General features: G+C 40.7%; 2 protein-coding genes across 8 annotated transcripts in view; both read left to right on the forward strand.

Annotated features, from left to right (window-relative positions):
• The window catches only part of LOC306883971 (protein phosphatase 1 regulatory subunit 21-like), a 46,893-nt gene extending 43,376 nt beyond the window's left edge, over positions 1–3,517 (forward strand). For all 6 annotated transcript variants that reach the window (XM_079439528.1, XM_079439529.1, XM_079439531.1 and 3 more), the window contains one exon: positions 2,834–3,517. In XM_079439528.1, the coding sequence (XP_079295654.1) occupies positions 2,834–2,863 (30 nt within the window). In that variant the 3' untranslated portion in view covers positions 2,864–3,517. The remainder of the gene's footprint in view (positions 1–2,833) is intronic.
• Positions 3,518–5,136: 1,619 nt separating this feature from the next.
• Positions 5,137–14,868, forward strand: LOC306883979 (stonin-1-like). 2 transcript variants are annotated; one of them, XM_079439563.1, is made up of 4 exons: positions 5,137–5,276; positions 10,382–12,244; positions 13,875–14,077; positions 14,172–14,868. In XM_079439563.1, the coding sequence occupies exons 2-4, from the start codon at positions 10,408–10,410 to the stop codon at positions 14,235–14,237; spliced, it is 2,106 nt and encodes a 701-aa protein (XP_079295689.1). In that variant the 5' UTR covers positions 5,137–5,276; positions 10,382–10,407; the 3' UTR covers positions 14,238–14,868. The 2 variants fall into 2 exon arrangements, 1 of the variants encoding a protein (XP_079295689.1); XR_013785401.1 differs by having other exon boundaries at positions 5,186–5,276; positions 10,382–12,240; positions 14,172–14,866.
• Positions 14,869–16,052: the final 1,184 nt, after the last annotated feature.

Here is a 16,052-nt window from a genome sequence, read left to right on the forward strand (position 1 = left end):
ATATAACAGCTTGTAAACAATGTCATGTAACGTGTCATTTACCTCAGAAAAATCATATCCGGTGACTTTAGTCAGCTAGAAAAATCCACTTTAGAGAGGAGCATTTTGCTGAATGCACCATATAACATATTCATTATTATTTTTATTTTGTATTTTTTTTTCATTTTTATAGCACATTTAAACACAACTTAGAGTTGACCAAAGTGCTTTACATAGCAAAGTAAACAACAAAACAGCAGAGCTAAATTATAAAGTAGTAATTAAAAATAATAATAATCCCAGTAGATAAATACAAAAACACTTCTGACTTGCTGCAAATCGATCAATGAGGTGAGATTTAAGCATAACTTTAAAAATAGATAGTGAAGAAGTTGTTCGGATGGCAACTGGAAGATTGTTCCAGAGTGTAGGACCAACAATTGCAAAGGCTCAATCGCCAAAGTGTTTTAATCTGGACCTAGGGATTGATAAAGTTCCTAAAAATCTGGATCTGAGTGACCAATAACACAGTGGGGTAGGTTGGTGCAAGATTATGAAGTGCTTTAAAAACCAATGTTAAAATGTTGTATTCCACTCTAAGTTTAACAGGTAGCGACTGTAATGTGGTCAGAATGGGAGTAATGTGCTGGAATTTGCGCGTGCCAGTCAATAGCCTGGCTGCTGCATTTTGAACCAATTGCAGTCGCTGATTTATCCCATAGTACAGCAAATTGCAATAGTCTAATCTAGATGTAACAATGCATGAATTACGTTTTCGAATGTATTGAAAGGAGAGTTTTAACTTTAGCCCAACGTCGAAGATGGAAAAAGCATGACCTAACCACACAGTTTATCTGTTTATCAAACTTTAGACTGGAATCAAATAAGACACCCAGGTTCCTTACACAAGGAGTAATCCACTGGGCAATATAACCAATATTGAGATTATAAGAATTAAAAGATAGAGCATCACTAGGTCCAAACAGAATCACCTCGGTTTTACCTTCATTAAGTGACAAGAAATTACTCATAAACCATCATTTAAGTTCCTCAATACATACACACAACTTTGCTAATGCATTTTTATCACCAGGGGCCTCATGTATAAATGTTACCAAGTTTATTTTTCCCATGCACGTATTTGGATTTATAAAAAATAAACTTGGCGTAAATATGTGCGCACCGTACGGATGCTCTTGACTGTCCGTATGCACTTTTTCCTGGAGTGAGAAAAGTAATGACGTAAACAAGGATTTTAAACTGTTTTCATGTCTATATACACATTTACATTATAAATACCATATTTCTTGAAAATAGAACCCAGCGGCAGCATATAGATCATGAATAAAGTTGGGGCAAGAATGGAACCCTGAGGGACACCACAAGTCAGAGGAGCACGGGAAGAAGTATATTGCCCTGTATGGGAAGAAGTATATTGTCCTGTACGTACAGAGAATTTTCGGTTCGTTAAGAAGCTCTGGAACCAATTTAAAACCGTACCTCTCAGACCAACACAGTTTTTTAAACGAGAAAGTAATAAATTGCGATCACCCAAATCGTAAGCTGAGCTTAGGTCTAGTAAGATCAAACATTTCCAGCATCTGTTGACATTAAAATATTCAAAATATCATTATACACTTTTAAGAGAGCTGTTTCTGTACTGTGTAATTTCCTGAAACCAGGTTGAAACATTTCGTAGATTTGGTTAGATCTCAAAAAGACTTGCAGCTGAACTAGTACAACTTTCTCCAAAATTTTGGACATAAAAGGTAAATTGGAAACAGGTCAGAAGTTAGAGAGAATCGATGTATCTGACTTTGGCTTTTTTAAAATTGGCGTTATTAAAGCACATTTCAGACTATCGGGAACTATTCCGGTACTCAGACTCAGATTAACAAAATTTAACACATCAGAACCAACAATGTGTACAACCTGCTTTAAAAAGCTGGCATAACATCATAAGGACACATAGTGGGTCTCAAATGCTCTATGACATCTTTATAGGCAGAAATAGTAACAGGTTGAAAATTAGACCATGTTGCAGAGCTCCATGGTCTCTCGATGATATCAGAGACAGATTGCAAAACTTGAGGTCTCAACCTATCTACCTTCTCCAGAAAAAATGTCAAAAGGTTTTCACACAGTGTTTCAGACACATCAGCAAAAACATCTTCTGCTGGATTAAGGACATAATCGATTGTGGAGAAAATAGTTCTTGGACAATGGGAGTTGTTATTCAGTATTGTTACTTTACTAGTTTTACTGTTCTTCAATATTTAGTTTTTTATATTTGAACAAATCTGTCAAGTTTTTATGACAACTACCATTTAAAAATGTGCTATTTCAATAAACAAATTGGTGTAGAAATATAACTGTGTAATTGTATAGTTTGTATTATAACTTTATTATTATTATTTAAAAAAAAAATCATAATTGAGTCTAATTTAGGATAGTGGTGGATGAGGAGAGACCCCCCAAAAATCTCTTTGGGTGTACAGCAATACACAATAAAGCGCTTTATAAATGCATCATTCATTCATTCATTCATTCATTTAAGTGTTTGTGTACAAATCAGTTAATCTTAACCTTCAATATTATAGTAATGTAGTACCAACTGACTCTACTGTATAACTTACAGCATTAGTTGAGAGATGTACTGTACATGATATAAATCCAAAATCAATTTTGAATCAAATGAGATTGATTTGCAGTTGTGAAAAATGTCAATACCCAGCCCTAATAGAAACACTGTTTTGATTAAAAGACTCATCTGTAATTATGAAACTTTGCTAAATCTGATGTTTGAATGAGGCATTGAGTGAAATCTGAGCTCTGCTCTGCTGGACTCTTGCAGGGAAACTCAAAGAAGAACAAGAGCCGATAATGTGGACAGAAGTGTGTCTCGGTGACGGCGAACATTCCCACACCGAACACCAGACATGTGACAGGAAGCAGCTGATCTCCAGAGGAACCACGGCTGTGTGTGTGTGTGTGTGTGTGTGTGTGTTTGTGTGTGTTTAATGGTGGAATTACAGCGTCTGTTTCTCCTCACACAGATGTTGTTTGTTAGAGAAATCATGCCTCATACACGCACTCATACACACACAAGTCTGTTTTAATTCTGCAGAGAAGCGTGTGTGAGTTATTCAGAGGTATGGTAAACCCGTGTGCTTTTTTCCAAACACACATACTGAAGAAATCGTCTGGATGAGAAGGGTCCATGTGAATGAACACATTGAATCCACAGTGATTTTCATGCTTCATTTCCTCAGAAAATAAACCATGTTTTTATGCACTAAATCTGCTGTTGTTGTCTAGAGTTCATGAAGTCATATATCAGATTATTGTGCAGTGAGTATGATGTGAATCTGTCACTGAATCATTCAGCTCTTGAATGCTCTGATAGCTGATGAAGGGCAGCATGAGTGTCATGATCATCTCATCTTAGTCTCTCTTATTTCTCTTTATATCGATCTGTTTAGCAGCACAATGTACTGGATTCAACCAAAATCAAGACAATAAAGCTGTAAACTCAGCCATTTTGCCTTCGTTTTTTCTTCTTTTCAGAGCCCAATGTTTATCTCTGTGTATTCCCTCGATGTTACGGAGTTGCCATATGCCAACAATTAATTTCTACTTATTTCCTTGTTATTCTGAAAAAAATACAATATATTGCAATATAGTAATTAAAAGGGCTGGCCTTAAGGTAGTCTATGATGTGCTGTTTTTAAGTAAAATGACATTTGAATGTCCCCCCAAAACACTTTTCCCCAATGTCACGCTCACATGGAGGGCACCTGTTGAAGTGCTCCAGGAATTGCTCTGTTAACCTCATTTCTGAACATCTCTTCTCAAGGGGATTTTTTTGCATCATCTTTGGTTAGTAAATTACATATTTTTATTCACAAATCAACACTGTCTAACAGTTTTACTGTAAATTGAGAAACTTTCAATGTTGCAACATGGCAAAACTGTACCACTATGGAAAAAATAGGTATGTTGCCATATGGCAATGCTGTACCACAGTGGAAGTTCCCCATTGGGATTTTTTATAGATAGTAACATCAATAATACGATTGCAGTTATTTATTTATTTGAAGTGTTTATTGTAGTATAATTGTATTTATGTATGAATAAGAAAATTATTTATTCTTTTTAGAAAATGAATACAGCAATATTTGACTGAAAGGGCAATGGGAAGAGCGCAGAGTTGGCTGCTCCGTGTGATGACAATGAGGATGAGTTAGCCTTCAGTGACCGTAGCAATGAGTGTGTGCGCGCGCATATATGTCTGTCTGTGTGCATGGCAGGCAGATTTTGAGGGAAACTAAGATTGGATGCATCAGTTTTTAAAAGAAATGTGCATTTCATTAAATTTAATAGAAAAAATACTTTTTTGACCATTTTCCATGGTGGTACACTGTTGCCATATGCATACCACAGAGGACTAACCACAAGACTAAAAATAAAAATAAAGGTTTTTTTTGGAGCTGAAGTTTGTCCCGTTCGCCAATTTTTGACTCCTACTACGGCGGAGGATGAACTCATGAATATTAATGAGGTCGCGCTGACGCGGCCAGTGAGCTCGTGAATATTTTGACGCGGCCAGTGAGCTCGTGAATATTACAGTGAGCTCGTGAATATTAACGAGGTCGCGCTGACGTCGCCAGTGAGCTCGTGAATATTAATGAGGTCGCGCTGACGCCGCCAGTGAGCTCGTGAATATTAATGAGGTCGCGCTGACGCGGCCAGTGAGCTCGTGAATATTACAGTGAGCTCGTGAATATTAACGAGGTCGCGCTGACGTCGCCAGTGAGCTCGTGAATATTAATGAGGTCGCGCTGACGCCGCCAGTGAGCTCGTGAATATTAATTAGTTCGCGCTGACGCCGCCAGTGAGCTCGTGAATATTAATTAGGTCGCGCTGACGCCGCCAGTGAGCTCGTGAATATTACAGTGAGCTCGTGAATATTACAGTGAGCTCGTGAATATTACAGTGAGCTCGTGAATATTACAGTGAGCTCGTGAATATTAATTAGGTCGCGCTGACGCTACTGAAGGAGGATATGCGCTTCTGAACATTGATGTGGCGCTGAAGGCTTATCTCGTGAATATTAATTAGGGTGTGTTGAGGTTGATTGGTGCTCCTCCGTGGCTCATGAATATTAAGGCCAGTATGAGAACAGCACAATCCGCTTCCCGTTCGGGATGTTTTGGCTGGAATCGCGTCCGCTCCACGTATTTCTGCCATTTTGAGAAAATACCGTCTGCACCGGATCATTCATCTAAAACCATGAGGTGACAAAATATCTGAAACACACACACAACCACTGTTTCCTCTTGTTTGTCGTTGTTTTGTGTAGTTGTGGAGTTTCTGCGAACAAAGCGCGAGCTGCTCTCATCTGAGCCCGTGCTGAGGAACACTCCCTCAATAGTGTGCTCAAACTGAGACAGCATCTCCACTGAGCGCTTTCTAACTTGTTCCCACTCTGAACTTGATTCTGTCCTCCTACATGTGTCTGTTTGAAGTCGGTTTGTCGAGTTGATGATGTTGAATTGTTTTGCATCAGTGAAAGATTGTCTAGTGAAACCATCTCAGAACTAGATGATGCCAGGATTACCAGACCTCTGAACAGAACCAGATCTGGAGAAGAACACGCAATATAACTCTTGATCAGCCAGCAAGACATCACTCAGGTGTTTGCTAAGATGATTATAGTGATGAGTGCACAGCTGTAGCTGGAGACTGTGATTGACCATTATACACCTGAAGAAGAGAGACATATGCTGCATAAACTACACATCATGCAATCAGATTACTTTTGACCTAACATCACAGAGTTAAATGGTATAATATTGTACCACACTGAAATAAAAATGCAAAGAAAAATAAAATATATTCCATTTGTTGATATTGACGACAATAAAGTGCATTAAACATTATATTACATAAAGGTTTCCCAAACTGGGCTTCCTAAAGGAACTGCAGGTGTTTATGAGTTTAATGAAAAGCTAATAATTAATTCAATCATAAAAATGTGAAATTAAAGGGATAGTTCACCCAAAAATTCTGTCATAATTTTCTCATCCTCAAGTAGATCCAACCCTGTATGAATGTGTTAGTTCTGCTGAACACAAAGGAAGATATTTTGAAGAATGTGGGAAACAGAGCAGTTCTGGGGCACCATTGACTTCCATAGAAGGAAAAAAAAATGCTACGGAAGTCAATGGTGCCCCAGAACTGCTCTGTTTCCCACATTCTTCAGAATATCTTCCTTTGTGTTCAGCAGAACTAACACATTCATACAGGTTTGGATCTACTTGAGGATGAGTAAATGATGACAGAATTTTTGGGTGAACTATCCCTTTGAAATAAGACATTTTAAAAATAGCATTAATCAAAATAAACACATTTTATTTGTTTACCTGTATGTCATATGGCCATTAACCGATGCATATGGCTATGAACATGCAAATATGATACTTAATTAACTTAAGTAAATAATTTAGTTTAAAGAGATCAGCTGACAAAAAAGTTTGGGAATCCCTGCATTACATGTAAATGAGAAATAATTAGAATTTGGGCATTTTAATGTGTTTGAAAAAGAAAAGCCTTCCAAATACATTGTAACGCATGATACAATAACCCACTGAGTGATAATTCACATAAAAATGAATGTTCATCAGTAGCTGATGCAATGTTGAAACACTTCACCTGAAATGATGTTTGTAAATGCAGTGTAGCACCGGACTAATGACTGATCTCTGCGTGAATCCTGCGGGGGTCTGTGATGACGGTCTGCTGTGTGTTCCGCCTCTTTTGGAAGTGCAGCAAATAACTTTGTTTCAAGAACCGCAATCCTTTGTAGAAGTCTGTGGCAGTTCATGCAGAAAGTGGATTCCACGAGGCATTTTCTTTCTCGTCTGTTTGAATGTAAGCTACTGTGTTTTTCCGTCTCTGGACTGTAAGCTGCTGGCAGTGGGAGGCAAAGAGTCGTCTTTTCGGAGTATTATTCCGGTCATGAAAAGTTTTTAGTTTAGTGTTTGTGCCAAAAATGTATTGTTTGAGCACTGTGCTGATCTACACCTGGTCTTTTCATGATCGGATGGCTATCTGACCAGAGAAACGCATGAAGTGACCAGCTGTAAACAGGCCCTTTGATTTTAAAGAAACTGAGGACAAATTACAAGCACTTGATTTTTTAACTCTGATTATGTAATCCAGAATACACGTAGATTTATAATGTTCAAGAACCATGTTATAATTAAATTTGTCCAGATTTGGAAGGCCAAACAAAGGGGTTTGGGAACTACGGTGGAAGAAACCACGTCTTTTGGCCATGGTCACAGGAAGCTACTAATGCTGGGTGCACACTAAAAGATTTTTAAAATCTTATAAGACCTTCAAAATGTGTCAGACCACAGACATAAGGAAAACAATTCTAGAATTAACCGTTTTGCTCCTATAGTGTGTGATGTTCTTGCACACACTTCAGGATTTTTGATGGTAAGTATTCAGATTCACCAGGGCACATCCAACATTCTTCAGAGCAGATTCAGTTACTCTTAACACACCTCACACCACAGGAAAATCTGACAAGATAATCTTTAGAACCATCGGGACATTACCTAGGATTGTCGGAGGGGGAGAAATCGGCCCAAATTCAACCCGATTGTCTTGTGGTGTGTACCCAGCACTAAGCAGCTCTTCTTCTTCTTCATCTTCTTCTCCAGCACAGCTCAACCAGGACACGCCCGTGGGTGGGGATTATTTAAAGGAGTGACATTGTGACTTCACAATATCTGGAAGAAGCGCGCTGTAGTCCAAACAAGCCGTTTATTGTAGTTCTTGGAAAGTGTTTTGTTAAAGAAAATATCTCCTTTTTAGAGTGGAATTTGAGGTTTGTAGTCTTGCAGATTTGTTTATGCTTTTTATACACGCTAAAGTTTAAAAAGTGAAAAAGCATAATAGGACCGCTTTAATGAACTGACCGATAATGCAGAATATTAAGTACTACATGAACAACAATATAAACAAGCATTTCTGTTTGCAAGGTTTGACACCCTGGATGTGTAAAGGGTCATATAACGCCACACACACGTGTGTGAATGTGCTGCAGGGCGAAGGGCTGGTGTTTCCTGTGTTTATTCATTTGTCCCTGAGGAATGTGAAGAGATTCTGTTATGCACAAGACAGTTAGGAAGCTCTGGAGCCAGTCAAAGAGACTCCCACTATTGCTTTCTTATTTAAGTTCAGCTGCAGCCTTCAATATTTCTACCCATGGGCGAGATTATGCTAGACTTTCGTTAGTCATGGAATCCCCAATGTCAGCACAGGCCCGGTTGCACTAGACGGCGCTAAATACCTTCAAACAAAAGCACAAGCAATTAAAGATCTGGCAAGCTATCCAATGTGTTTTTGCGGCATTGAGCAATGTAGCCAATCACAGACATATCTGTTGATTTCTTCAACGCAATGGCCAATCAGAAACGATAGTTTTCAGAATTCACTCACCGCTGAAAGCATGCTCATGAATCATCTCATAAGTGCAGATGTGATGCAAATAAGAGATTCATCGTGTAGTTTAGAGAGGTTCATTGATTTTAACAGAACTTTGTGAGATTGCAATGAACTAAGATGAGTGATGCTTTTAGTGATGATAATGGGAGTGCGCCTTGTAGGGATGAGCGAGTACAGCATTATCTGTATCTGTTAACCATATGAAGTATCTGTATCTGTACTCGGACTGGGCGGGGCCTAACCAGGAAGTGGGCGGGATTTAACCGGGAAGTGGGTCGGGTTGTCTTGAAATGGGCGGGGCTTTAACCGGTATGTTATTTTAAGCATGCAATTGATATGGGTTGCTTAATTTGTAATATTATTTATACCACAACTGCCTTTATTTTTTTTATAAAATACAGCAAGAAAGTGTCACTCAGTGCGTGAAGTCAAAAAACTGGTTAGAGCCAGCAGACGGTTTAAAAAAAAAAAAAAACTCAGATGACCAGCAGAGAGAAGGAGAGAGTGTGTGTGTGTGTGTGTGTGTGTGTGTGTGTAGCTAATTAATTTGTAATATAGTTTTATACCACTACTTCCTTTATTTATTTTTATGAAATACAGCAAGAAAGTGTCAGACACTCAGTACGTGAAGTAAAAAAAACTGGTTAGAGCCAGCTGACGGTTTAAAAAAGAAAAAAAAAAACCTCCGACAGGCAGAGACGCAAGTCGCATTCTACCAAGCACCACGTCTGAACAAACCCGACGTTTACCAAAACTCTACTGGTTAATAAGTAAGTACTACAAACCAAAGTAAAAAACAAACCTGAAGAAACCCTAAACGTTAACAGAAAAAACCCGCGAACCTGAGTGACTGAGGGAGAGACGGAGAGACCGAGAGAGAGTTCTCTTCTCAGTGTTCTGTGTGTGAGTGAGCAGAGCGGGACGCAGCAACACAATAAATCTGTATGTGTGTAGGGGACGGGCGCTGTGACTAGCCTATCACAGAACGCAGACACAGTCAGCTACCCAATGATCATTTTTATTCAATCCGAGCACAGATATTGACTCGTATTACTCGTATGATACTCGTACTCGGCAAAAGTGCTTTATCCGTACCGGATACTCGTTTCAGCCGAGTATCCGGCTCAACTCTAGCGCTTTGTGTGTTTTCTAGGCTATAATCCATTCGGAATTTGTATTAAATTTGTTTTTTTCGGACACATACATGCTGCAACATTTCGGGAATGACATACGAATATTTATGCTGGATTCATTCTCAAAATATCAGTGATTAACACGGTGATTACCAAAGCAATGGAGGGGACAAAAATGCCTGTGATTTATTCTGGAAGCGGTCCTGGCCAAACTTTCACAGACAGCGTGCATCCCAAGATCCAGTTCACGGACTAAAAGCAAGTGTAAACTTTATTGAGATCGGGACATATCAACCAGTATTTTCATTTCCAGTAACGGACAGTAGAAAGTTCAGAAATAAATGTTATGCAATTTATGACAGAATAATACCACAACTGATTGTTTATATTTTTCCTCACATTTCTCACCTTTAGTAACAACGATTCAAAATGGACACATTTCAAGTGACACAGGGAAAAAGACACGGAAAACTTAAATGAACATCAGAAAAGAGTGCACATTTCTGGTTACAAATGAAAGGCCACTTAAAACGGGAAGCATCAACATTCAAATCAGCAACAAGAGTCAGAGCTCCACAGTTTAGTAAATGCAGGCAACCTCTTTAAGTTATTCTTGACTGTGCTGCATTGACTGCTTTGATGCGTGGTAGGGCATTGTTTTGATGCATACATCCGAATTTTTTTTTTTGTTTTTTCTCATTCAGATTTGTAAGTACCTTATTAGTGTCTGCCTATTTCTGTTTCTGCAGAAGATTGTGCGCACAAGAGTAAAGCAATGTGTTCCACGAATCATCCAGCCAACTGGGTTACGTTTGAAGATGAAGGGATGACCTTCTCCTCACCCCAGAAATCCCAGCGTTCTTCTACATCAAACTCGGGTTCAGTACCTCGGCCCAATGGGTTGAAGCTTGTTATGCCATCCCTGGGGAGTGAATCATGGAGCTTCAGCTCTGCCATCGAATCCCCTTCCATGGATTTCAGCCTCAATGGGAGTTCATGTGTGCCTAGCAACACTCCTCTGCATACTCCGGTGGGTTTGACTCCTGCGGGTCCGTCTCCCTTGCGCTACGCTCCTCAGGAGCAGCCGGACTTCTCCGGTGGTCTGTCCAGCTTCTCTCAGAGAGACTCCATGAAACTGCCTGAAGGCTCGGCTTCTCTCAATGCACCCTATGATGAGCCAGGCCATTTTAACCCCTTCTGGGAGGAAGCTGAGCATAAACGAGTGTCCTGGACCTCATCGTCTGACTCTGACTCTGGACCCAGTTTGCCCCGTTTCTTCATCCGTACCAAGGACGGCAACGAGCCGCCCCAAGACCACCTTCAGTACTCCTACTCCTACATATGCCATAAACTAGAACAGCTGAGAACAGAGGAGAACCAGCAGGAAGATGATGATGGGGAAGCGGAAAACGAGAAGCGACCTTCAGGCTTAGGTGCTGTGAAAGACCAAGCGATGAACAGAACTCCAGCCACCTTCGTCCCGCAGGGATTGTTCCTCAGTCAGAGGAGACACGGTTGGTCCTTGATGCTTCGGATCCCAGAGAAGAAGAACCGCATGTCCTCGCGCCAGTGGGGTCCCATATACCTGCAGCTGCTGCCAGGAGCGCTGCTGCAGCTCTTTTATGAGAAGGGCTTGGAGAAACCCTTTAAAGAGTTCCAGCTTCACGCCTACTGCACTCTCTCGGGTCCGAAGCTCGAAAGCTATGGCGAGCCTCGCAAGATCGCCACGCTGAAGGTCGAGCATGTGTCGTATGTTGAGAGAAAGCGCTATCACCCCAAACATGAGGTGACCCACGAACCAGAAGTTGAGCAACTCTTGAAGTTTGGCACCACAGAATACGGAGACTTGGAGGACTTGCTGGTGTCCATAGAAGAAGAGCTCCTGCAGTTACCAGTGCCACACCAGCAGCACAAACACTATGAAGAGCAGGAGCTGTCCTTGCAGATATCTGACCGTGTCTGGATGCGTCAAAGTAAAGACGGCGCTGTTCTCGATTGCACGGCTGTTACACAAATCCACTGTCTCGCCTTCTTGAACGGGGCGGCGGAGTGTTTCCTGGCTCTGAATGACCTGGGGCTTCTCAGACAAGCTCCTGTGTACGCCTCTGATGAGGACGAGGAGGTCTGGATGGAGATCGCAGACTACCATTTCCATCGGTGTGTCAGAGAGGCAGAGTTTGTGGACAAGCGACTGATTAAGTTCTGTCCTCCGGAGGCCTGTCGCGTGGAGCTGGTGCGCTACAGGACGGCGTCGCTCCACTGCGTGGAGCCGCCACTCTCTGTTAAAGCCCAGGTGACTGTGCAGGGTGCCTGCGTCGAGCTCCAGGTCTTCCTCAATGTCTTGTCCAGTTTCCCATCGCCTACAGAGAAGGTCTGTGAAAACATTGTGCTTCAGGTGCCGTTCCCGGGCGACTGGGTCAAAGTGCCCAACAGCATGTCGCTGCTGCGGCAGAAGTCTCTGAAGGCTCGCATGAACAGAAATGCATGTCTGGGCTCAGCGCATGTGGCCGAGTCTCAGTCTCTGATGCACGTGTCTGTTGGCACGGTCAAATATGAGAACGTGCATCGTGCCGTCGTGTGGAGAATTGAGCGGCTTCCTCCCAAGAATGTGGGTAAGAAAACACAACACAACTCCTCATTTGAATATCAGTGGTGGATTTAGTTTTTTTATTTATGTGCTGTTTAATGTTTGATGATCGCATTATTTTACATATGCATCTGCTCACACATGCGATCACTTGTTTCTGCTTCTTCACCATGTTTTGATCCAGATGTTGAATACTTGTAATGGCTCCTCTTACCATATAACAGTGAAAACACAAAAAACCGGAACATTCTGTCAATGATAGGAAAGACTTATTAGCTGAACAGAAGAAATGTTAATAAACTTTTTTTTTTTTTTTTTTTTTGGTTTATTAGTTAATTTTATGACCGTTTTAAAAACACACATACACAGATTGATCCTGGAAGGCCACTCTCCTGCAGAGTTTAGCTCCAACCCTGAAAAAATCTGGGGAAAGAAATCCCTAACTGCTTCCTGAAGACCTTGTTTAGCTGCTTCAGGTGTATTTGATTAGGGTTGGAGCTAAACTCTGCATGGACACCGGCCCTCCAGGATGAACGTTCCCCACCCCTGGTGTACATAATTAGACTTCCCTCATTTTCCCATAATATTAAGTGTTTCAAAGATAAGTTACATTTCTCTCACGAGAAGTGTATTAGAAACCATCTAGTTTTTTACTGGATTGTTGAACCTGCATTATTGGCTGGGGTTCACCTCATCACCATTACACACAACACATATATAAGGTCTGTAGATCAGGGCCCACATTATAGTCAAATGTTTCTAAAATGTTCACGTTCCGAGGCAGATTGCTGGCAGCAGCTATTTTAGGAATAGTTTGCGGCTTGGTCTTAGTGACCTTAGGGAGTACTCTTCACTACTCCTAACATTTCACAGATTTGGGAGCTAGTAATTATTTTTAATGATCTTCTGTTAAATTGGCAAGCTATGAGCTATTTTTAGCCTTAAGATGTTTTGTGAATACTTTTAAAAAGTTTATTTTTTTTTTTTTTCTCCACTCCAGATTTCCCTTTGATTATATGCTTGTTTTCATTAACCAATTGGGCAAGAAGTAACATCTGTTCTTGGTTTTCGGTTACGTTTGCATGTCTCACTATCTGCCAATGGTTATTCTACTCTGTTAATTAAAAGGCTGTTTATATGCATATAAACTTTTTTTTTATTTTTTTTTTATTAGTGACACTTAGCCTGCATTTTAAAATCGTTATTTGAATATGGCAACATATTGTGCTCTGCAATATTTCTATGAATAAATCTGTGACGGAGACTATCAGCCAATCACTGTGAGCACTGTGAGTTAGCAAGCATGTAGACATCATCCATAGCAACGAGGTAAACCCCGCCCCCTTACTCTGAGCTTAAGACTTCTCTCTATTGCTTAGTAAAAGTTTGTCTCAGCAGCTTTGTGAATAGGTTTTAAGAAAAAAAACTCTTAGCTAAACTTTTCCTGCTATTTTGGAGAACTCTTCGTGATAAGATAACATGTTTTGTGAATACGGGCCCTGCTCTTGATATTGATGTCTCACTGATAGTTTGTTACTGCTGCTAGTAACACAATGCTGGTCATCTCAGGCGAGGCTCAGAGTAATGGAACATGTCTTATTTGGTCATTCAAGTGTGGGTAAATCTCACAGGTTTTGTGATGGTCTTCTCCGTAGCTCTGGAGCAGCCTCAGTCGTTGGCGTGTAAGCTGGAGCTGGCGTCAGATCAGGTGATTCCCGCCGACTGGTTCCCGTTTGTCAGGGTTGAGTGTGAGGTGGCAGATGCGGTGGCGTCCCACACGCGCGTGAAATCTGTGGGCATCGAAAGTGACGTTCAGCCGCAGAAACACCTGAGCAGCAGGGCGTACTACCACTGCCAGGTACGGAAACCTCACAAATCATGTGCAGCGTGGTACTGCTTCAGCATTGGCTCTTTTTGCAAAAATATGAAATCATTTACTCTGTGTCTTGAAGGTGGAAATTGAGAAGAAGCTGATTGAGGCTGAGTCGGTGAAGCAGTCAAGCTGCGCGACACAGTGATGATGGAGGACGCGGATCACTGTGTTCGTGTCGCCTGCTACGATGGAATCACAGATTTCTTTTAATATTGTAATTATTTTTCTACCATTTCTCATGTAGAATTCACACTCCAGTATGCCATACGTCTTGCACCATCAAGTAAACAAATGTTTATTAACCGTGAGAATAATGCAAATTTATATATGTGTATTTTTCCAGAGTATTTTAATACCTTTAATGGTCTTATCCAACAAGTTATAATATTGCTGCACTTTACAATTCTGACCCCATTTTAGATTTATATGGGACTGTACAAATATGGGAACATGTGCATACATACAGATAATCTGCACATGTCTGACAAATGTTTGCAAAACATACATTTACTCACGAGCCCTGAGACTGTCAAGTGTGCACTAGGATATTTTGGAGCAAGCAGAGCAGAATTTATTTGCCCACAAGACACTTGATGTGAATGTGCATGTGACAGTCTCAGGGCTTTTTAAGGGCCACTTAAGTGCCTCTGTAGTGTGTGATAGCTTAGAACGGTTATTAACTTACACTTATGCATTTACCATTATTTATGTGGTTTCATGAAGTTATATTGTCCTAAAAAGACTGTGTATAATAAAAGCCTGTTTGTTCTTCTCGTCTCGGTCACTCTCATCTCTACTGCTTCATACCTCTCTGACACTTTAAAAGATTCACTTCAGCTTTCATGTTGAGTATGGTTTTTCTATACTCCGACATTAATATTTATGGACAGTCCCTAGATCAGTGTTGGTAATTTGTCAGCAATCGCATAATACTGAATGATTATTATATTCATAGTATTTATGGTATGTTTTTAGTGATTGTCACTCAGAGGCATTGTTGAGACAGCAGGGGAACTACGACTGCTTTTCTTTAAAGGTGCATTAAGCAATATTTGAAAACCGCTTTTGCCCACAGTGTTGGACCGAGTCCCAAAACACACTTGTAGCCAATCAGCAGTAAGGAGGCATGTCTTGTAATGATGGAGAGAGAAGAGAGCGCTCAATTTGAGTGCACAGGACGGATATTATCAGATCGATTATAGACAGAGAGGGAGATGGCAGATAAAAAAAAGAGGAAAATATCAGAGAAAAATAAAAAGAAGAGTTGCGATCAGGCAAGAGGCAGGACTTGCGTAAATATCAGAACAGCTTTCCAACAGTGGAGAGAACTCAAGGAGGGGAAGGCCTGGAAGCAGACGCTGAGGTTGCATTGTTTCTTCTTGATAGGTGAGTAATGTTGATTTTACTTCATTTCAACTCATCCGTGTTGGCTATTGTTTGAATATGCTTGTGTCATCTTCACAAGCTAATCCTAACCAAGGGTTTTCTGTACCCTTGCTGCTGAATGCTGTTTATCTAGTTGTAAAAGAGCAATCAAAAGTATTTCTGTCATGACAACTCTCTGAGGGATTGGCATGGTAATGTGCATGACAATATTAAAGTATTTGGTCTTGGTGGAATAGATCTGCTACGCTGCTGCAGAGCAAGTACCGAGACTTGCTACTGCCAATACATCCACAACATGCTGCTGTGAGCATGTAAGAAATACTGCTGCTGCACATATAACATACATGAAATAACCCCCCACAAAGCAGGAGACATGGAAGGGACAATACAAGCTAAAACAAGAACAACCCTGCCAAAAAGCAGATCTATCGCCAAGACATATGTACGGCTGCTGCTCCGAAGAGCCATGTGAACCATTTGTATTACTATCTATGTGTGCCTGGGCTACCACACCGACCGGCTTAACTCTAATTAGATGGGCACTAAATGTAATATTAATTATCAGTGGCCATGT

This window comes from Barbus barbus (assembly GCF_936440315.1).
Source record: "Barbus barbus genome assembly, chromosome: 18".
NCBI classification, from domain to species: domain Eukaryota; kingdom Metazoa; phylum Chordata; class Actinopteri; order Cypriniformes; family Cyprinidae; genus Barbus; species Barbus barbus.

Excerpts from the sequence above, each read along its gene's own strand:
- LOC306883979 (XM_079439563.1), top strand. The coding sequence starts at position 10,408 with ATGTGTTCCACGAATCATCCAGCCAACTGGGTTACGTTTGAAGATGAA. Across the intron at positions 12,245-13,874 it reads GCTTCCTCCCAAGAATGTGG|CTCTGGAGCAGCCTCAGTCG; the intron begins GTAAGAAAACAC and ends TCTTCTCCGTAG. Across the intron at positions 14,078-14,171 it reads GGGCGTACTACCACTGCCAG|GTGGAAATTGAGAAGAAGCT; the intron begins GTACGGAAACCT and ends TGTGTCTTGAAG.